This window comes from Tachyglossus aculeatus, chromosome 5 (assembly GCF_015852505.1).
Source record: "Tachyglossus aculeatus isolate mTacAcu1 chromosome 5, mTacAcu1.pri, whole genome shotgun sequence".
Lineage (NCBI taxonomy): Eukaryota > Metazoa > Chordata > Mammalia > Monotremata > Tachyglossidae > Tachyglossus > Tachyglossus aculeatus.
Genome location: NC_052070.1, coordinates 39311496 through 39329093, shown reverse-complemented (window position 1 = coordinate 39329093; position 17598 = coordinate 39311496). Strand labels below are relative to the sequence as shown.

Below are 17598 nucleotides of genomic sequence, written 5' to 3'. Positions count from 1 at the left end.
TTCTCAGTGGAGTATGCACACATGCACAAATACAGGGATGTACATGCACACACACACACACACACACACACACACACACACACACACACACACACATATAAAGACACACAGGAAAGTACTGTTCAAACTCTGTCCTGGAGTAGAAGATGGTTTCCAGCAGGAACAGTCAGACAGAAGCAGCATGACCTTGTGGAAAGAACCCAGGTCTGGAAGTTCTAATTCAGGTTCTTATCCTGACTTGGCCACCTGTGTGACCATGGGCAAGTTACCTCAGTGGAAAGAGGATGGGCTTTGGAGTCAGAGGTCAGGGGTTCAAATCCCAGCTCCTCCAATTGTCAGCTGTGTGACTTTGGGCAAGTCACTTAACTTCTCTGGGCCTCAGTTACCTCATCTGTAAAATGGGGATTAAGACTGTGAGCCCCCTGTGGGACAACCTGATCACCTTGTAACCTCCCCAGCACTTAGAACACTGCTTTGCACATAGCAAGCACTGAATAAATGCCATCATTATTATTATTATTATTCTCTGTGTCTCAGTTCCCTCCTCTGTAAAATGGGGATTAAAACGGTGAGCCCTGTGTGGAACAGGGACTGTGTCCCACTGGATGATCCTGTATCTACCCCAGCATTTAGAACAGTGCCTGGCAAATAGTAAGCACATAAATACTATTATTATTATTATTATTATTATTATTATTATTATTATTATTATTATTATTATTATTATTACAGGCACCCAGATACCCAGATACAATACTCTGCCCTGATTCTAGTGTCCTCCTCCTTGGGAAGAAAAGAATCAGGGAATGTCAGTCAGAATTTAGATAGATGAATGAAGGATAGCTGCCTGATCAGTCAGTCAATCAATCTTATTTGGTGAGTGCTTACTGTGTGCAAAACGCTGAACTAAACGCTTGGGAGAGTACAATACAACAGAGTTGGTAGACACATTCCTGGCCCACAACAGCCTGATCCATTATTTGAGGGGAAAGTTAGTTAGGGGTGTTGGACTGTCCAAGTTGAGCCACCAGGGAGAGAGTCAGGGATGGAGAGGGAAGAGTCAGGGTTTTGAGATGGTCTGTGCTGGGTCACTGGGAGACATTCGGGGATGGAGAGTGGAGAGTCGGGAGTGTTGGATGGTCCATGCTGGATCCCTGGATCCTATGGTCCATCCATAGCCATGACGTGGGGTGTCCAGGACAGCAACCAGCAAACAGTCTTTCCAAGTGTCCTGGTGCCCAGTAGAAGACAGAATCCAGACTGGCTGGACAACGGGGCTGGCCCAGTGTGGTGTGATCCATGGCTGAGGTGAAGCCATGTAACAGTCTGCGGCTGGTGTGTGTTAATGTGTGTTTTCAGAGTACGGTTGGTCAGTCAGTCAATCAAATTTATTGAGTGTTTTCTATGTGCGGAGAACTGTACTAAGCGCTTAAATGTGTGTTTCCAGGTTTTGGTGCATGTGTGTGATATGCATGACTGTGGGAGCATGCAGCTGGTGTGTGTAAATGTGTGTTTTCGGGGTGTGACGTTTTTCCTACTAGGTGTCATAGAGGAGCGGGACTCCCGGCCGCTCCTGGAAGTCCTGGCTGCGGCCGGGGACTGGCCTGTGGCCACGGATGATTGGAATCGCACCAAAGGTAGCGTCAGGGTGGCCCTTCCTACCACTGGGGGAGGTTGGGACCACTATCAACACTGGGGTTGGGGGTCAGTCTCAAGGGGATGGAGGGGAGGAGGCACCTTAGTTCCTCTCTGTCACACCCTTAGGCCTTCTTCAATCATTCAATCTGTAGTGTTTATTGAGCTCTTACTGTGTGCAGAGCACTGTACTAAGCACTTGGGAGAGTACAGTAGAGTTAATCAATCAATAGAATTTATCAAGCACTTACTATGTGCAGAGCACTGTACTGAGTGGTTGGGAGAGTACAACAGAATTAGCAGACAAATTCACTGCCTGTAAGGGGCTTACAGTCTAGACGGGAAGTTAGTAGACATAGTCCCTGCCCTCAAGGAGCTGGAGGTCTAGAGGCTTCATGGGGGAACGGGAGGAAAGGGAGAAGCCCCTAGGTTGTAAATTGATCTGAGGAGGGGACACAGGAATCCCAGGCTGCCTGGGCATCTAAAGAAGCTTCCCTTCCCCCATGCCTCCATGCAACTCTACATCAGTTCAGAGTGTCTAGCAAACTGCTAATCTACTGTGGGCAGAGTGCTGTTCTTGGTGTCCAGAGCAGTGGCTGTAGTGGAAGCCCACTGTGTGCAGAGCACTGCCTGGACTGGGTACCTGCTGAGGGCAGGGAGAGGGTTGGTTCAGTCCAGGGTTCCCCCTGGGCAGGGGAGATGATGACAGTGGGGAGATTGGGAATCCACAGAGGTGGGGTTGGTGGATAGGGGGCCTCTTGGGACCAGGACAGAGAGGGGCTGCGGGGAGGAGGACAGGGAGGCATGGGAGGACAGGGGCTCCCCCTCCCCTGCCACTCCTAGATTTGCAGGGTGGCACGGGGAGCCGGATCCCCTCACTGCCCGCTGACTTTCCACTGCCCCAAGCTCCCAGATGGACAGTGGAGGAGAAGCTGGCACTGATGAATTCCCGCTTTAACAAGCGTCTCCTCATCGACCTGTTTGTGCGGAACGACGACCGGGACTCCAGCAGATGCATCATCTATGTGAGAGTCACGAGCTAACATGGGGTGACCTCCCCCCCACCCCAGGGTCCCTGGGGCTCGAGGTCGACCCTTTTCACTGCCCGCTACTCACCACGGATTGGCACGGGTCATAGACCTCTTCCAGCTTGCTGGGTTGGCATTCGTGTTCCTCATCGGTATTTTCTGGGCCACTATTCTGTGTGGAACACTGTACTGTGTGTCTCCTGTCTGCAGAGTACTACACAAGGAACCGCTGGGTGCAGAGCACTGTACTGGATGCCTACTGTGTGCCTAACATTGCTCTAGGTTCTGGAGAGCACACGATAAGAGTCAAAGACAGCATCCTTCTCTCTAGGTGCTTACAGTCTAATATGGGAGATAGGCAGACAGAGATCGAAATGAAAGGGAATCAATAAGTCAATCAGCATGGCCAAGTGGAAAGAGCGTGGACCTGGTGGGAGTCAGAGGACCTGGGTTCTAATCCCAGTTCTGCCACATTGCTGTGTGTGTGAGACCTTGGGCAAGTCACATAACTTCTCTGTGCCTCAGTTTCCCTATCTGTAAAATGGGGATTAAATCCTATTCCCTCCTACTTAGACTGGGAGCCCCAGGTGGGACAGGGATTGCATCCAATCTAACTAACTTGGATCTACCCCCAGGGCTTAGAACAGAGTTTGGCACATAGTAAGTACTTAACAAGTACTGTAATTATTATTCTTGTTTATTGACCACTTACTATGTGTAGAGCACTGTACTAAGAGCTTGGGAGAGTAAAATACAACAGAATTGGTATATATATATATGTATTTCCTACCCATAAAGCGTTTACAGTCTAGAGGGGGAGTCAGATCTTAAGATGAATAAATAAATGAGTCTGCGAGTTAAGTGATTTACATGAGAGTAAGTGTCAAAGTGGGTAATCAGGGAAGGCTTCCTGTAGGAGCTGCTCCGATAGGTCTAGTGGAAATAGTAGTCCCTGGGAGTCAGAGGACCTGGGTTCTAATCCCAGCTCTGCCTGTAGCCCGCTGTGTATGTGACCCCTGGGCAAGTCACATAACTTCTTAGTGTCTCAGATTCCTCATCTGTAAAATGGGGTTTAAATCCTACTCCCGACTACTTACACTGTGAACCCCATGTGGGACAAAGACTGTGTCCAACCTCATTATCTTGCAACTGCCCTAGTGCTTATGACAGTGCTTAGTACTTAGTGCTTAACAAGTACCGCTTAAAAGAAAGGAGTCTTCGACAGTAGGGAAGAGTTTGGTACTTTTGAAGGCAGAGGGAGACTCATGTAGTGGAAAGGGAGTGTGCTGAGGGCCAGAGGAGGGAGATTTTATTCATTCATTCATTCATTCAATCGTATTTATTGAGCACTTACTGTGTGCAGAGCACTGTACTAAGTGCTTGGGAAGTACAAATCAGCAACATATAGAGACGGTCCCTACCCAACAATGAGCTCACAGTCTAGAAACGGGAGACAGACAACAAAACGAAACAAGTAGACGGATGTCAATACCATCAGAATAAATAGAATTATAGCTATATACACGTCATTAATAAGATAGAGTAAAAAGTATGTACAAATATACACAAGTGTTGTGGGGAGGGGAAGGGAGTAGGGCAGAAGGAGGGATTGGGGGTGATGGGGGGGGATGGGGATTGGGGGTGTTGCCAACTTGTACTTCCCAAGCGCTTAGTACAGTGCTCTGCACACAGTAAGCGCTCAATAAATACGATTGATTGATTGATGGGGAAGGGAAGAGTAAGGGACAGCTGGGAGATTAGCTTGGGAGAAGCAGAGTCCGAGCTGGGGGCAGGTTGGGGAAGAGAGAAGATAGGGAAAAGGGAGCCAGTGGAGGGAGGGTCTTGAGCTGTCCCAATCTGCCACGGATTGTAAATGCTTGTTTAAGAAGGGATCCCCCACTTCATCCTGACTGTAAGCTCCTTGTGGACAGGGAAAGTGTCTGTTTATTGCTATAGTGTACTCTCCCAAGAACTTAGTACAATGTTTTGCACACAGTAAGCTCTCACTAAATACAATTGAATGAATGAATGAATGAATGAAAGGGAAGAGGAAAAGGTTCTAACAGGCTGCAGAGGAAGAATCCAGAGTGCCGTGGCTGAAATTCCGGGGCCCGGCCTGGCCGATTCCCGGTTAAAAAGTCTGGTGAGCAAGCATCTGGCTCAGACCTGCTCCTAAAGCAGCATGTCCTAGTGGAAAGAGCATGGGTGCGGGAATCAGAGGACTTGGTTTCTAATCCTGGTTCTTCCACATTCCTATTGTGACCGAGCAAGTCACTTAATTTCTCTGTGTGTCAGTTTCCCCCTCTGTAAAATGGGGATAAAATGCCTATTCTCCCTCCTCCTTAGACTGTGATCACCTTGTGGGACAGGGATCGTGTCTGACCTGATTATCTTGTACCTAACCCCAATGCTTAGTACAGTGTTCGGCACGTAGTAAGTGCTTAACAAAAAACACAATTATTATTTTTATTTTGGTTGCCGACCTGACTTGTGACATGGGGATGGTGCTTTGGGGAGGCCTGACAGGCTGAAGGGGGCTGCAGACCTCACTACCCCAACCCTATGACCGTCCCCTATCCAGTCCCGTGCCCGTTGCCCAGGCCAACCTGAGCCGGGACCCAGGGCTTTATCAGGTCCCTCACCTCCCATCCCTCTTCCCTTTGCCAAGTGCCGGGGAAATGGAAGATCAGGACAAATCAGGCTTGGAGGGGCTCCCACTTCCAGACTTGGCTGCGGGCAGGTCATCAAGGAGCAGGATGACTTATTTAGCAGGGTACTAATTCTACTCCTTAATCTATTCCCCCTTGGACCAAGATCGAGAGTTGTTGGCGCCAGGGGTTAATTTAGACCTGAGTTGACCCATCTGCTGCAGGCTCTGTCATTGGAGCTGGAGGGGTGAAGGCCTTTAAAAGGGGGGTCCCAGAGCGACCACCCCAAATTGCCCTCATCTAGGGACACCGGAGGAAAAAGACCAATGGGTGGCTCAGCTCCAGAAAGGGGAGGGGGAGTAAATTTCCCCTCTGACAATTCCTTCGATCCCGTGGGAGGACCTGCTCCCCCAGGCTCCCTGACCTGTGCTGAACCGACTTCCCTTTCCAGATCGACCAGCCCACCTTGGGGATGCCATCCCGGGATTACTACTTCAACGGCGGCAATTACCAAAGGGTAAGGGTCTCGTTTGCCCCCTCCTCCATCCGGGTGGGCACTGCGGAACCTGCATCCCTTCAGTGGGGTCTATTGTGTGCCTACTACAGGCCGAGCACTGAACTGAGCAACTTCTATGTGCAGAACACTGAATCGGACACCTACTATGTGGAGAACACTGTAATGAGTGCCTACTGTGTGAGCAGTGCTGGATTGAGGGCCCAGTATAGGCTGAGCTCTAAATAAGAATAATAATAATGATGGCATTTATTAAGCACTTACTATGTGCAAAGCACTGTTCTAAGCGCTAGGGAGGTTACAAGGTGATCAGGCTGTCTCACTGGGGGGTTCACAGTCTTAATCCCCATTTTACAGATGAGATAACTGAGGCCCAGAGAAGTGAAGTGACTTGCCCAAAGTCACACAGCTGACAATTGGCGGAGCCGGGATTAGAACCCATGACCTCTGACTCCAAAGCCCGGGCTCTTTCCACTGAGCAACACTGCTTCTCTGCTCTAAAATGAGCAGCTCTGTCTTCAGACCACTGGACTTGATCCTTACTGGTGGAGAGTGCTGTCCTGGTCACCTAATGAATGCAGAGCACTCTACTGAGCACCTACTATGTGCAGAGCACAGCACTCAGTCTTTACTAGATTCAGAGGATTGTTCGGGGCATCTCCTGTCTGTGGGGCACTGTACTAAGCTCTTAGTATGTGCTTAGCCCTGCCCTAGTGACTTTGGAACATACAGAAGTGGGAGATTTGATCCCTGCCCTCCAGGCACTTATAATTAATCAGTGATAGTTATTGAGCAATAACTGTGTGCAGAGCATTCATTCATTCAATCGTATTTATTGAGTACTTACTATGTGCAGAGCTCTGTACTAAGCACTTGGGAAGTACAAGTTGGCAACATATAGAGACGGTCCCAACCCAACAACGGGCTCACAGTCTAGAAGGGGGAGACGGACAACAAAACAAAACATGTGGACAAGTGTCAAGTCATCAGAACAAATAGAATTAAAGCTAGATGCACATCATTAACAAAATAAATAGAATGGTAAATATGTTCAAGTAAAATAAATAGAGTAACAAATCTGTACAAACATATATACAGGTGCTGTGGGGAGGGGAAAGGTAGGGCCAGGGGGTTGGGAAGGAGGAGAGGAAAAAGGGGTTCAGTCTGGGAAGACTTCTTGGAGGAGGTGAAGAGCACTGAACTAAGCACTTGGGAGAGTACAGTACAACAGAGTTGGTGAGAGGTGAAGCTTCTAGATGGAATAAAAAGTAGAAACATTTAGTACTGAGCTTTAATAAACTCACCATCCATTCATCCATCCATCCTGATTTTGCTGGAATATTTCTGGGTTTCTCCTGGCTGAGCCAATCGGTTTTAGAAAAATGGGCTCGTGTCTCAACCGTCCTGCTCATTTTAGGGCTTGTAGGTTCATCCAGGCTGAAGCGCGCTCAGTGCATGTTCCCTTTATTCACTTGTATTTATTGAGCACTTACTTTGTGCAGAACACTGTACTAAGTGCTTGGAAAGTACAATTCAGCAATAAAGAGAGACAATCCCTGCCCACAACGAGCTTACAGTTTAGAAGAGGGGAGACCGACATCAAAACAAGTAAACAGGCACCAATAGCATCACTATAAGCAAATAGAATTCTAGAACAGTCAGTCGATCGTATTTACTGAGTGCTTACCATGGGCAGAGCACTGTACTAAGCGCTTGGGAGAGTACCATACAACAATATAACAAACACCTTCCATGCCCATAATGAGTTTACAGTCCCTGGTTAGGCCCCCACAGCATTTTGGGATTTGTACTGTGGCTCTCCCAGAATGCTAGGGGTCTTTAGCTTCACCATCTTCTCCCCCGTCCCTCTCTCAGTTTCGAGAGGGAAAGAGAATTCACTCATCATCAATCAGTCGTATTTATTGAGTGCTTACTGTGTGCAGAACACTGTACTAAGCGCTTGGGAAGTACAAGTTGGCAACATATAGAGACAGTCCCTACCCAACAGTGGGCTTACAGTCTAAAAGGGGGAGACAGAGAACAAAACCAAACATACTAACAAAATAAAATAAATAGAATAGATATGTACAAGCAAAATAAATAAATAAATAAGTAAATAGAGTAACAAATATGTACAAACATATATACATATATACAGGTGCTGTGGGGAAGGGAAGGAGGTAAGATGGGGGGATGGAGAGGGGCACGAGGGGGAGAGGAAGGAAGGGGCTCAGTCTGGGAAGGCCTCCTGGAGGAGGTGAGCTCTCAGTAGGGCCTTGAAGGGAGGAAGAGAGCTAGCTTGGAGGATGGGCAGAGGGAGGGCATTCCAGGCCCGGGGGATGACATGGGCCGGGGGACGACGGCGGGACAGGCGAGAACGAGGTATGGTGAGGAGATCAGCGTCAGAGGAGCGGAGGGTGTGGGCTGAGCTGTAGAAGGAGAGAAGGGAGGTGAGGTAGGAGGGGGTGAGGTGATGGACAGCCTTGAAGCCCAGGGTGAGGAGTTTCTGCCTGATGCGCAGATTGATTGGTAGCCACTGAGAATTCACTCAAGCTAGACCCTTTGTTCTCATGTCCCACTTTGAACAAAAACGACATAGCCACCTTTCTGAAGAGGCTTCCAGCTCCATGAAGAGTTTGGACGACCCTGGTTCTTGCCCACTGTACCCAGCCTGGTCAGCGGTGACATTCCCAAACACGGGGCCACCAGATGCAGGTGAAACAATGACATCAACCATACACCCTAGTGGTAGAAGTCCACTCAAATCGGCCTGGGCCTCGAGCACATTCATTCAATCGTATTTAATGAGTGCTTACTGTGTGCAGAGCACTGTACTAAGCGCTTAGCACTGTACCTCCGGGGCTACCTGACCCTCCCTTGCGGTTCCAGAGCTTCGCCATGCTGGACCTGATGAATTCATGTCAGAGTCATGGGCCTCAGGAGCAGTAGCTGCAGTTTCCCAAGGCTGGGCTTTGACACTCTCAAATGGGCAAAAAGCAGCTGGTCCTAAATCCTGACCAGATGAGCCAGGCCAGCTGGAAACCGGACCAGTGGCCACCTTAGCCATTCTGAGGCACTCTGGCCCAGATCCCACTGGCTTCCTATCTCTCCTCATTCCTTACCCTTCGACTCCATTGGATTAGAAACAACTGATGGATTTTGTGGGCAGACGTTTGGGCTCATTGCCACATTGCTAGGATAGTTCCAGGTGAGCACAGTGGGGGCTTTTGGCCTAGCATGACATTGGATTGGCAAAAGGGAAAGAAAAGTCTAATGCTGGTAAGCCAGGATCAGGCATTTCAATCTAAACCTCATTTTCCAGCACAAGCATGTGCCAGCTGCTGGCAAGGGATGGGGAATACTTCAGAGACTAAGAACATCAGACTCCAGACAGTACTCTTGCCGGGCCAGACCCACGGCCCTTGCAGCTGAAACTCTGTCTCTGACACTTGGAGCTTACCCTCCTGGCCATCCACTCTCATGGAGAGGAATGGAGCAACCAACACTCCCGACTCTCCCCTCTCCATGCTTGACTCTCCCTTCAGTGATGCAGCATGGACCATCCAACATTCTTAACTCCTCTCTCAATCCCCAACTCTCCCTCGAGTGACCTAGCATGGACCATCCAACAAATCCTCTCTTCATTCCTGACTCTCCCTTCAGTGACATACTACAAGCCCCTTGTCCCTGCATTGACTCTAACCCCACCTCTACAAACTACCTAAATGGTAATAATAATAACAATGATTTTGGTATTTGTTAAGCATTTACTATGTGCAAAGCACTGTTCTAAGCACTGGGGAGGATACAAGGTGATCAGGTTGTCCCATGTGGGGCTCACAGTCTTAATCCCCATTTTACAGATGAGGTAACTGAGGCCCAGAGAAGTGAAATGACTTGCCCAAAGTCACACAGCTGACAAGCCGTGGAGACGGGATTTGAACCCATGACCTCTGACTCCCAAGCCCGTGCTCTTTCCACTGAGCCACACTGCTTCTCTGGTATTAAATTGTATCCAAATTACTCCTCTTCCGCCCTTTGTTCTCCCTCTAATTTATGCCATGGTGAAGAGTGAAAAAGGCCAAGCGGAACCTGGCTCCTTCCTTTCCCAGACCATCACCAGGGTAGAATCAGCAAGGATCCCGGGCAGCGGGGAGTATGGTGGAACTGGATGGTGGATCTTCCAGAAGCTCCCACTTCTGCCCTGCCAACCCTCTCTCTCCCCTCCCATCCTCCTGAGACAGGTGAGAGAGGCGTACCTGAGCTTCATGATCGCCATGGCCACAATGATCCGCAGCGATCTGAACCTGACTCGCGATGACCGCTTTGTCCAGGAGGAGATGGCCCGGGTGATGGAACTGGAGACTGACATCGCCAATGTGAGTTAGGTTGACTAGTTGTGGAATACTGCACTGAGCATCTGGAGGGTCAGATCCCTGTGCTGAGCACCTAGCAGGAGCAAAGCACTGTCCTGAGTGCCCAGCAATGAATCAATCAATCAATCATATTTATTGAGTACTTACTGTGTGCAGAGCACTGTATTAAGCACTTGGGAGAGTACAATATAATGGAGTTGGTAGACAGGTGTCCTGCCCACAAGGAACTTACAGTCTATAGGGGGAGACCGACACTAAAATATATTAGATACATACGTACGTGCTGTAGGGTTGAGAGTGGGGTGAATAAAGTGTACAAATCTAAGTGCAAAGGTGACACAGAAGGGAGAAAGGGCTTAATAGGGGAAGGGCTCTTGGAGGAAATATGATTTTAATTGTTGGACTCGAAGGGGGAGAGAGTTCCAGACTGGAGGGAGGATGTGGGTAAGGGGTCGGTGGTGAGATAGATGAGATCAGGATTCAGTGAGTAGGTTGGTGTTAGAGGAAGGAAGTGAGTGTTCTGGGCTGTTATAGGAAATCAGCCAAGTACAATAGGAGGGAGCAAGGTGATTAAATGTATAACAGCCAGTGATACGGAATGCAGGGCACTGGGGGTTTTTTTCTGGCATTTGTTAAGCACTGATTATCTGTCAAGCACCACTACAAATTAATCGGGTTGGACACAGTCCCTGTCCCACATGGGGCTTACAGTCTTCTAAGTAGGGGGGATAACAGGTATTCAAATCCCAATTTTACAGTTGAGGAAACTGAGGCAAAAGGAAGTGAAGTGACTTGCCCAAAGTCACACAGCAGACAAACGGCAGAGCCATTCATTCATTCATTCATTCAATCGTATTTATTGAGCACTTACTGTGTGCAGAGCACTGTATTAAGTGCTTGGGAAGTACAAGTTGGCAACATCTAGAGACGGTCCCTACCCAACAGCAGACTCACAGTCTGGAAGGGGGAGACAGACAACAAAACAAAACATATTAACAAAATAAAATAAATAGAATAAGTATGTACAAATAAAATAAATAGAGTAATAAATACGTACAAACATATATACATATATACAGGTGCTGTGGGGAGGGGAAGGAGGTAAGGCAGGGGGAGGAGGGGGAGAGGAAGGACGGGGCTCAGTCTGGGAAGGCGTCCTGGAGGAGGTGAGCTCTCAGTAGGGCTTTGAAGGGAGGAAGAGAGCTAGCTTGGCGGATGTGTGGAGGGAGGGCATTCCAGGCCAGGGGGATGACGTGGGCCGGGGGTCGACAGCGGGACAGGCAAGAACGAGGCACGGTGAGGAGATTAGTGGCAGAGCTGGAGGAGAGAAGGGAGGTGAGGTAGGAGGGGGCGAGGTGATGGACAGCCTTGAAGCCGAGGGTGAGGAGTTTTTGCCTGATGCGTGGGTTGATTGGTAGCCACTGGAGATTTTTGAGGAGGGGAGTAACATGCCCAGAAGCCTTTCTGCACAAAGATGATCCAGGCAGTGGCGTGAAGTATAGACTGAAGTGGGGAGGGACAGGAGGATGGGAGATCAGAGAGGAGGCTGATGCAGTAATCCAGTCGGGATAGGATGAGAGATTGAACCAGCAGGGTAGCAGTTTGGATGTAGAGGAAAGGGCAGATCTTGGCGATGTTGCGGAGGTGAGACTGGCAGTTTTTGGTGACGGATTGGATGTGAGGGGTGAACGACAGAGCAGAGTCGAGGATGACACCAAGGTTGCGGGCTTGTGAGATGGGAAGGATGGTAGTGCCATCAACAGTGCTGGGATAGTCAGGGAGAGGGCAGGGTTTGGGAGGGAAGATAAGAAGTTCAGTCTTGGACATGTTGAGTTTTAGATGGCCAGCATACATCCAGATGGAGATGTCCTGAAGGCAGTAGGAGACCCGAGCCTGAGTCCAGGCCTGGATATTGGAGAACCTAGAGGTCCTAACCCCACCTCCACCACTTCTTTGCTGTGTGACCTTGGACAAATCACTCAACTACTCTGTGGCTCAGTTACATCATCTGTAAAATGAGAATTAAGACTGTGAGCCTGTGTGGGATAGGGATTGTATCCAACCTAATTATCTTGCATCTACCCCAGTGCTTAGTACAGTGCCTGACACAGGGTAAGCGATTAGCAAATACCATTAAAAAAAAGCTGGCTGGCTGCTGATCCATTCATTAGCATTTATTGGGGGCTTACTGTTAATCAATCAATTGTATTTATTGAGCACTTACTGTATGCAGAGCACTGTATTAAACACTTAAGATAGTATGCTACAACAAGAGTTGGTAGACATGCTCTGCTCACACTGAGCTTACAGTCTAGAGCATTGTCAAGTTAAGCACTCAGTAAATATCACTGATTGATGACTAAATATTTGAGAGACAACAATAGAGGGGTTATTTTGTTTGCTTTAAGCACTTACTATGTGCCAGGCACTGTACTGAGCACTGGGGTAGATACAAATTAATAATAATGAATGTATTTGTTAAATGCTTACTATGTGCGATGCACTGTTCTAAGCACTGGGGAGGATACAAGGTGATCAGGTTGTCCCACATGGGGCTCACAGACTTAATCCCCATTTTCCATATGAGGTAACTGAGGCACAGAGAAGTTAAGTGGCTTGCGCAAGGTCACACAGCTGACAAGTGGCGGAGCCGAAATTCAAACCCATGACCTCAGACTCCCAGGTTCTTTCCCCGGAGCCACACTGCTTCAAATTAATGAGATTGGATAGTCTATGCCCTAAATGGGACTCACAGTCTTAATCCCCATTTTACATATGAGGAAACTGAGGCCTAGAAAAAATTAAGTAATTCACCCAAGGTCACTCAGCAGACAAGTGTCAGAGCGGGGATTAGAACCTCAAATCCTTTGACTGCCCAGGCTCTCTGCATTAAAGTTAGATCCCTGCTCTCAAAAGACTTTCATTCTAACCAGGTGAGGCAAATACCAAGAAATTTACGAATAGGGGAAAAGAAAGGAAAAATAGGTATGTAGGTGAGTAAGTGCTTAAAGAATAGAACAGGTAAGTAGATATGGACAGAAGAGCTATAGTTTGGCATGACTGCGTAAATGAAATGGAAGTACTTAGGATGTAGTTGGGGAGAATAAAACCTGGTGAGAAGAAAAATTAGTCAGGGAAGGCCACCTGAAGGAGATGTGATTGCAGGAGGGATTTGAAGATGGGGAGAATTGTGGTCTGGCAGATTGGAAGAGGGAGGGAGTTCCAAGCATCGGATAGGGTGTGATTGAGGGGTTGGATGTGGGACAGGTGTGAATGAGGCACAGTGAGTGGGTTAGTTTGAAGGGAACAAAGTGCATGCTAGGGTATTATGGGAGAAAGAGAGTGGATAAAAAGGAGAGAGGGAGGAGACTGTGTGACATAGCTGATGAGGAGGAGTTTCTGTTTGGCAAGGAGAGGAAAGGGTAATTAGAGGTTTTGGAATAGTGAGGAGCCATGTCAGCATAGCTTAGTGGAAAGAGCAGAGGTTTGGGAGTCAGACATTGTGGGTTCTAATCCTGGCTCTGCCTCTTATTAGCTGTGTGACTTTGGGTAAGTCACTTAATTTCTCTGTGCTTGTTATCTGTAAAATGGGGATTAAGACTGTGAACCCACGTGGGACAACCTCATTGCCTTGTATCAACCCCAGTGCTTAGAACAATGCTTGGCACATAGTAAGTACTTAAAAAATACCATCATTATATTTTAGGAAAAGGACCTGGGCAACAGGGTAAAAAGTGGATCAGTGAGGAGAGAGGTGGGTGGTAGGGGAGATCAATGAGGAGGTGGATGTAGAAATTCTGGGGGGTGGGAAGCCATGGGAAGACTCTCTTTTCTCCTTGGTCTGCTCCTGTAGTTGCTGGGAATGCCCCATTTGAGCCAGCATGAACCCAGCTGTCTCTTGGAAAAGGAGTGTTCATTGTGCTTGAGAACTTTATCATTCAACTGTATTGAGTGCTTACTGTGTGCAGAACACAGTACTAAGCACTCAGGAAGGTACTATAAAACAGAGTTGGTAAACATGTTCTCTGCTCACAGTGAGCTTATAGGCTAGGGAGGCAGATATCTACATATCTGTAACTTTTTTATTTATGCTTATTAATCTCTGCCTCCTGCTCTGGATGGTGAGCTCATTGTGGGCAGGGAATGTGTCTGTTGCTGTGTTGTACTCTCCCAAGCACTTATTACAGTGCTTTGTACACAGTAAGTGCCCAATAAATATGATTAAATGAATGTGGCAGAGAGGTTGACAGAGATAGAAGAGATTGAGATAATAGTAAATAGATTGGCATTAGAGGATCAAAGCTTGCAGGCTGGATTGTAATAGAAGAACATTAAGGTGACTGAAGGGTTTTAAAGACAATGGAAATGAGTTTCAGTTTGATGTAGGGGTGCATGGGCAACTACAGGAGGTTCTTGAGGAGTGGGAAAACATGGACTGAATGTTTTTTGTAGAAAAATGATCCAGGTAGCAGAGTGAAGTACAGACTGGAGTGGGAGAGACAGCAGGGAGGTCAGCAAGGAGGCTGATGCAATAATCAAGGTGGGATATGACAAATGCTTGGATTAATGTGGTAGCAGTTTGGAGAGGAAAGGACAGGTTTTAGCAATGTTGTTGAAGTTGAACCAACAGGATTTAGTGGCAGATTGAATGTGAGTTGGATGAAAGGAAATGAGTCAAAGATAACGCTTAGTACAGTGCTCTGCACACAGTAAGTGCTCAATAAATATGATTGAATGAATAATTCCAAGGTTATGGGCTTATGAGACAGAGAAGCAGCATGGCTCAATGGAAAGAGCACGGGCTTTGGAGTCACAGGTCATGGGTTCAAATCCCGGCTCTGCCGATTGTCAGCTGTGTGATTTTGGGCAAGTCACTTAAGTTCTCTGAGCCTCAGTTCCCTCATCTGTAAAATGGGGATTAAGACTGTGAGCGCCCTTGGGACAACCTGGTCACCTTGTAACCTCCCCAGTGATTAGAACAGTGCTTTCATCATCAACTGTATTTATTGAGGGCTTACTATGTGCAGAGCACTGTACTAAGCGCTTGGGAAGTACAAATTGGCAACATATAGAGACAGTCCCTACCCAAAAGTGGGCTCACAGTCTAAAAGGGGGAGACAGAGAACAAAACCAAACATACTAACAAAATAAAATAAATAGAATAGATATGTACAAGTAAAATAAATAGAGTAATAAATATGTACAAATATATACATATATACAGGTGCTGTGGGGAAGGGAAGGAGGTAAGATGGGGGATGGAGAGGGGGAGAGGAAGGAAGGGGCTCAGTCTAGGAAGGCCTCCTCGAGGAGGTGAGCTCTCAGCAGGGCCTTGAAGGGAGGAAGAGAGCTAGCTTGGTGGATGAGCAGAGGGAGGGCATTCCAGGCCCGGGGGATGACGTGGGCCGGGGGTCGATGGCGGGACAGGCGAGAACGAGGTACGGTGAGGAGATTAGCAGCGGAGGAGCGGAGGGTGCGGGCTGGGCTGTAGAAGGAGAGAAGGGAGGTGAGGTAGGAGGGGCCGAGGTGATGGACAGCCTTGAAGCCTAGGGTGAGGAGTTTCTGCCTGATGCGCAGATTGATTGGTAGCCACTGGAGATTTTTGAGGAGGGGAGTAATATGCCCAGAGCGTTTCTGGACAAAGATAATCCGGGCAGCAGCATGAAGTATGGATTGAAGTGGAGAGAGACATGAGGATGGGAGATCAGAGAGAAGGCTGATGCAGTAGTCCAGATGGGATAGGATGAGAGCTTGAATGAGCAGGGTAGCGGTATGGATGGAGAGGAAAGGGCGGATCTTGGCAATGTTGCAGAGCTGAGACCGGCAGGTTTTGGTGACGGCTTGGATGTGAGGGGTGAATGAGAGAGCGGAGTCGAGGATGACACCAAGGTTGTGGGCTTGGTGGCTTGCGGGCTTGGTGCTTTGTACATAGTAAGTGCTTAATAAATGCTATTATTATTAAAGGATGGTGTTGCTGTCTACAGTAATGGGAAAGCCAGGGGAAGGGTGGGGTTTGGGTGGGAAGCTGAGAAGTTCTGTTTAGGACATGTCGAGTTTGAGGTGTCAGTGGGACATCCAAGTAGAGATGTCCTGAAGCTTTGACCCCATGAACTCACCACTGTAATTAAACAATTCCAGGGCTCGGGCAGATGGGTCTGCTGTCAGGATGCAGGGGGGCAGAGGCAGGCAGAGCTGTGAAGACCCCCATAGAAATCAATCAGTTAATCAATGACATTTATTGATTGACCCCACTGCTCCCTCCAGTTATCGCCCTATCTCCCTCTTATCCCTCCTCTCCAAACTCCTTGAGTGAGTTGTCTTCACCTGCTTCCTCTACTTCCGCTCCTCTAATTCTCTCCTTTATCCCCTCCAATCTCACAGGTCACAAATGATTTCCTTAGTGCCAATCCAAAGGCCTCTTACTCTGTCCTAATCCTTTTTGACTTTTCAGCTGCCTTGGACACTTTTTGGTCCACCCCTTTCTCCTGGAAACATTATCCCACGTTGGCTTCACTGACACTGTCCTCTTCTGGTTCTCCCCCTATCTCTTTGGCCTCTGATTCTCAGTCTTTCACAGGCTCCTCCTCTGCCTCCCACCCCCTAACTGTGGGAGGCTCAGTTCTGGGTCCCCTCTTTTCTCCATATGCACCCAATGCCTTAGAGAACTACTTTGCTCCTGTGGCTTCAAATACCATCTCTATCCAGATGACTCACAAATCTACATCTCCAGCCCTGACCTCTCTCCTTCTCTGCTGTCTCATATTTCCTCCTGCCTTCAAGTCATCTCTACTTGGATATCCTGCTGACAATTCAAATTTAACATGTCCAAAACAGAAGACTCATCTTCCCACCGAAACTCTGTCCTCCCCCTGACTCTTCCATCACCGTAGACAGTACCACCATCCTCCCTGTCTCACAAGCCCCCAATCTTGGAATTATCCTCAACTCATCTCTCTTTCAACAAACATATTCAATCTGTCACCAAATCCTGTCAATTCAACTTTCACAACATCCCATAAAATCCATCCTTTTTATCTAAACTGCTACTATGCTGGTCCAAGCACTTAGCCTATCCCACCTTGAGCCTCCTTGCTGACCTCCCAGCCTCCTATCTCTCCCCACTCCAGTCCAAACTTCACTCTGCTGCTGGGATCATTTTCCTAAAAATAAAAAGTTGTCTGTTTCCCCTCTCCACAAGGGACTCCAGTAGTTGTCCATCCCCTGCCACACTAATCAGAACCTCCTTACTGTTGGCTTTAAAGCGAGATGAAGCAGTGTTGTCTAGTGCTTAGAACAGTGCTTTGCACATAGTAAGTACTTAATAAATGCTATTATTATTATTATTAGTGGAGATAGCATGGGCCTGGAAGTTAGAAGGACGTGGGTTCTAATCCCAG

The 17598-nt window shown here is 48.0% G+C and overlaps 1 protein-coding gene across 1 annotated transcript in view; it reads left to right on the top strand.

The window, feature by feature from the left end:
- MMEL1 (membrane metalloendopeptidase like 1) overlaps positions 1-17598 on the top strand; it is a 70927-nt gene that overhangs the window by 22726 nt on the left and 30603 nt on the right. Inside the window, exons 7-10 of the mRNA XM_038746908.1 lie at positions 1542-1637; positions 2542-2660; positions 5763-5828; positions 10070-10204. Of these exons, the coding sequence (XP_038602836.1) occupies positions 1542-1637; positions 2542-2660; positions 5763-5828; positions 10070-10204 (416 nt within the window). The remainder of the gene's footprint in view (positions 1-1541; positions 1638-2541; positions 2661-5762; positions 5829-10069; positions 10205-17598) is intronic.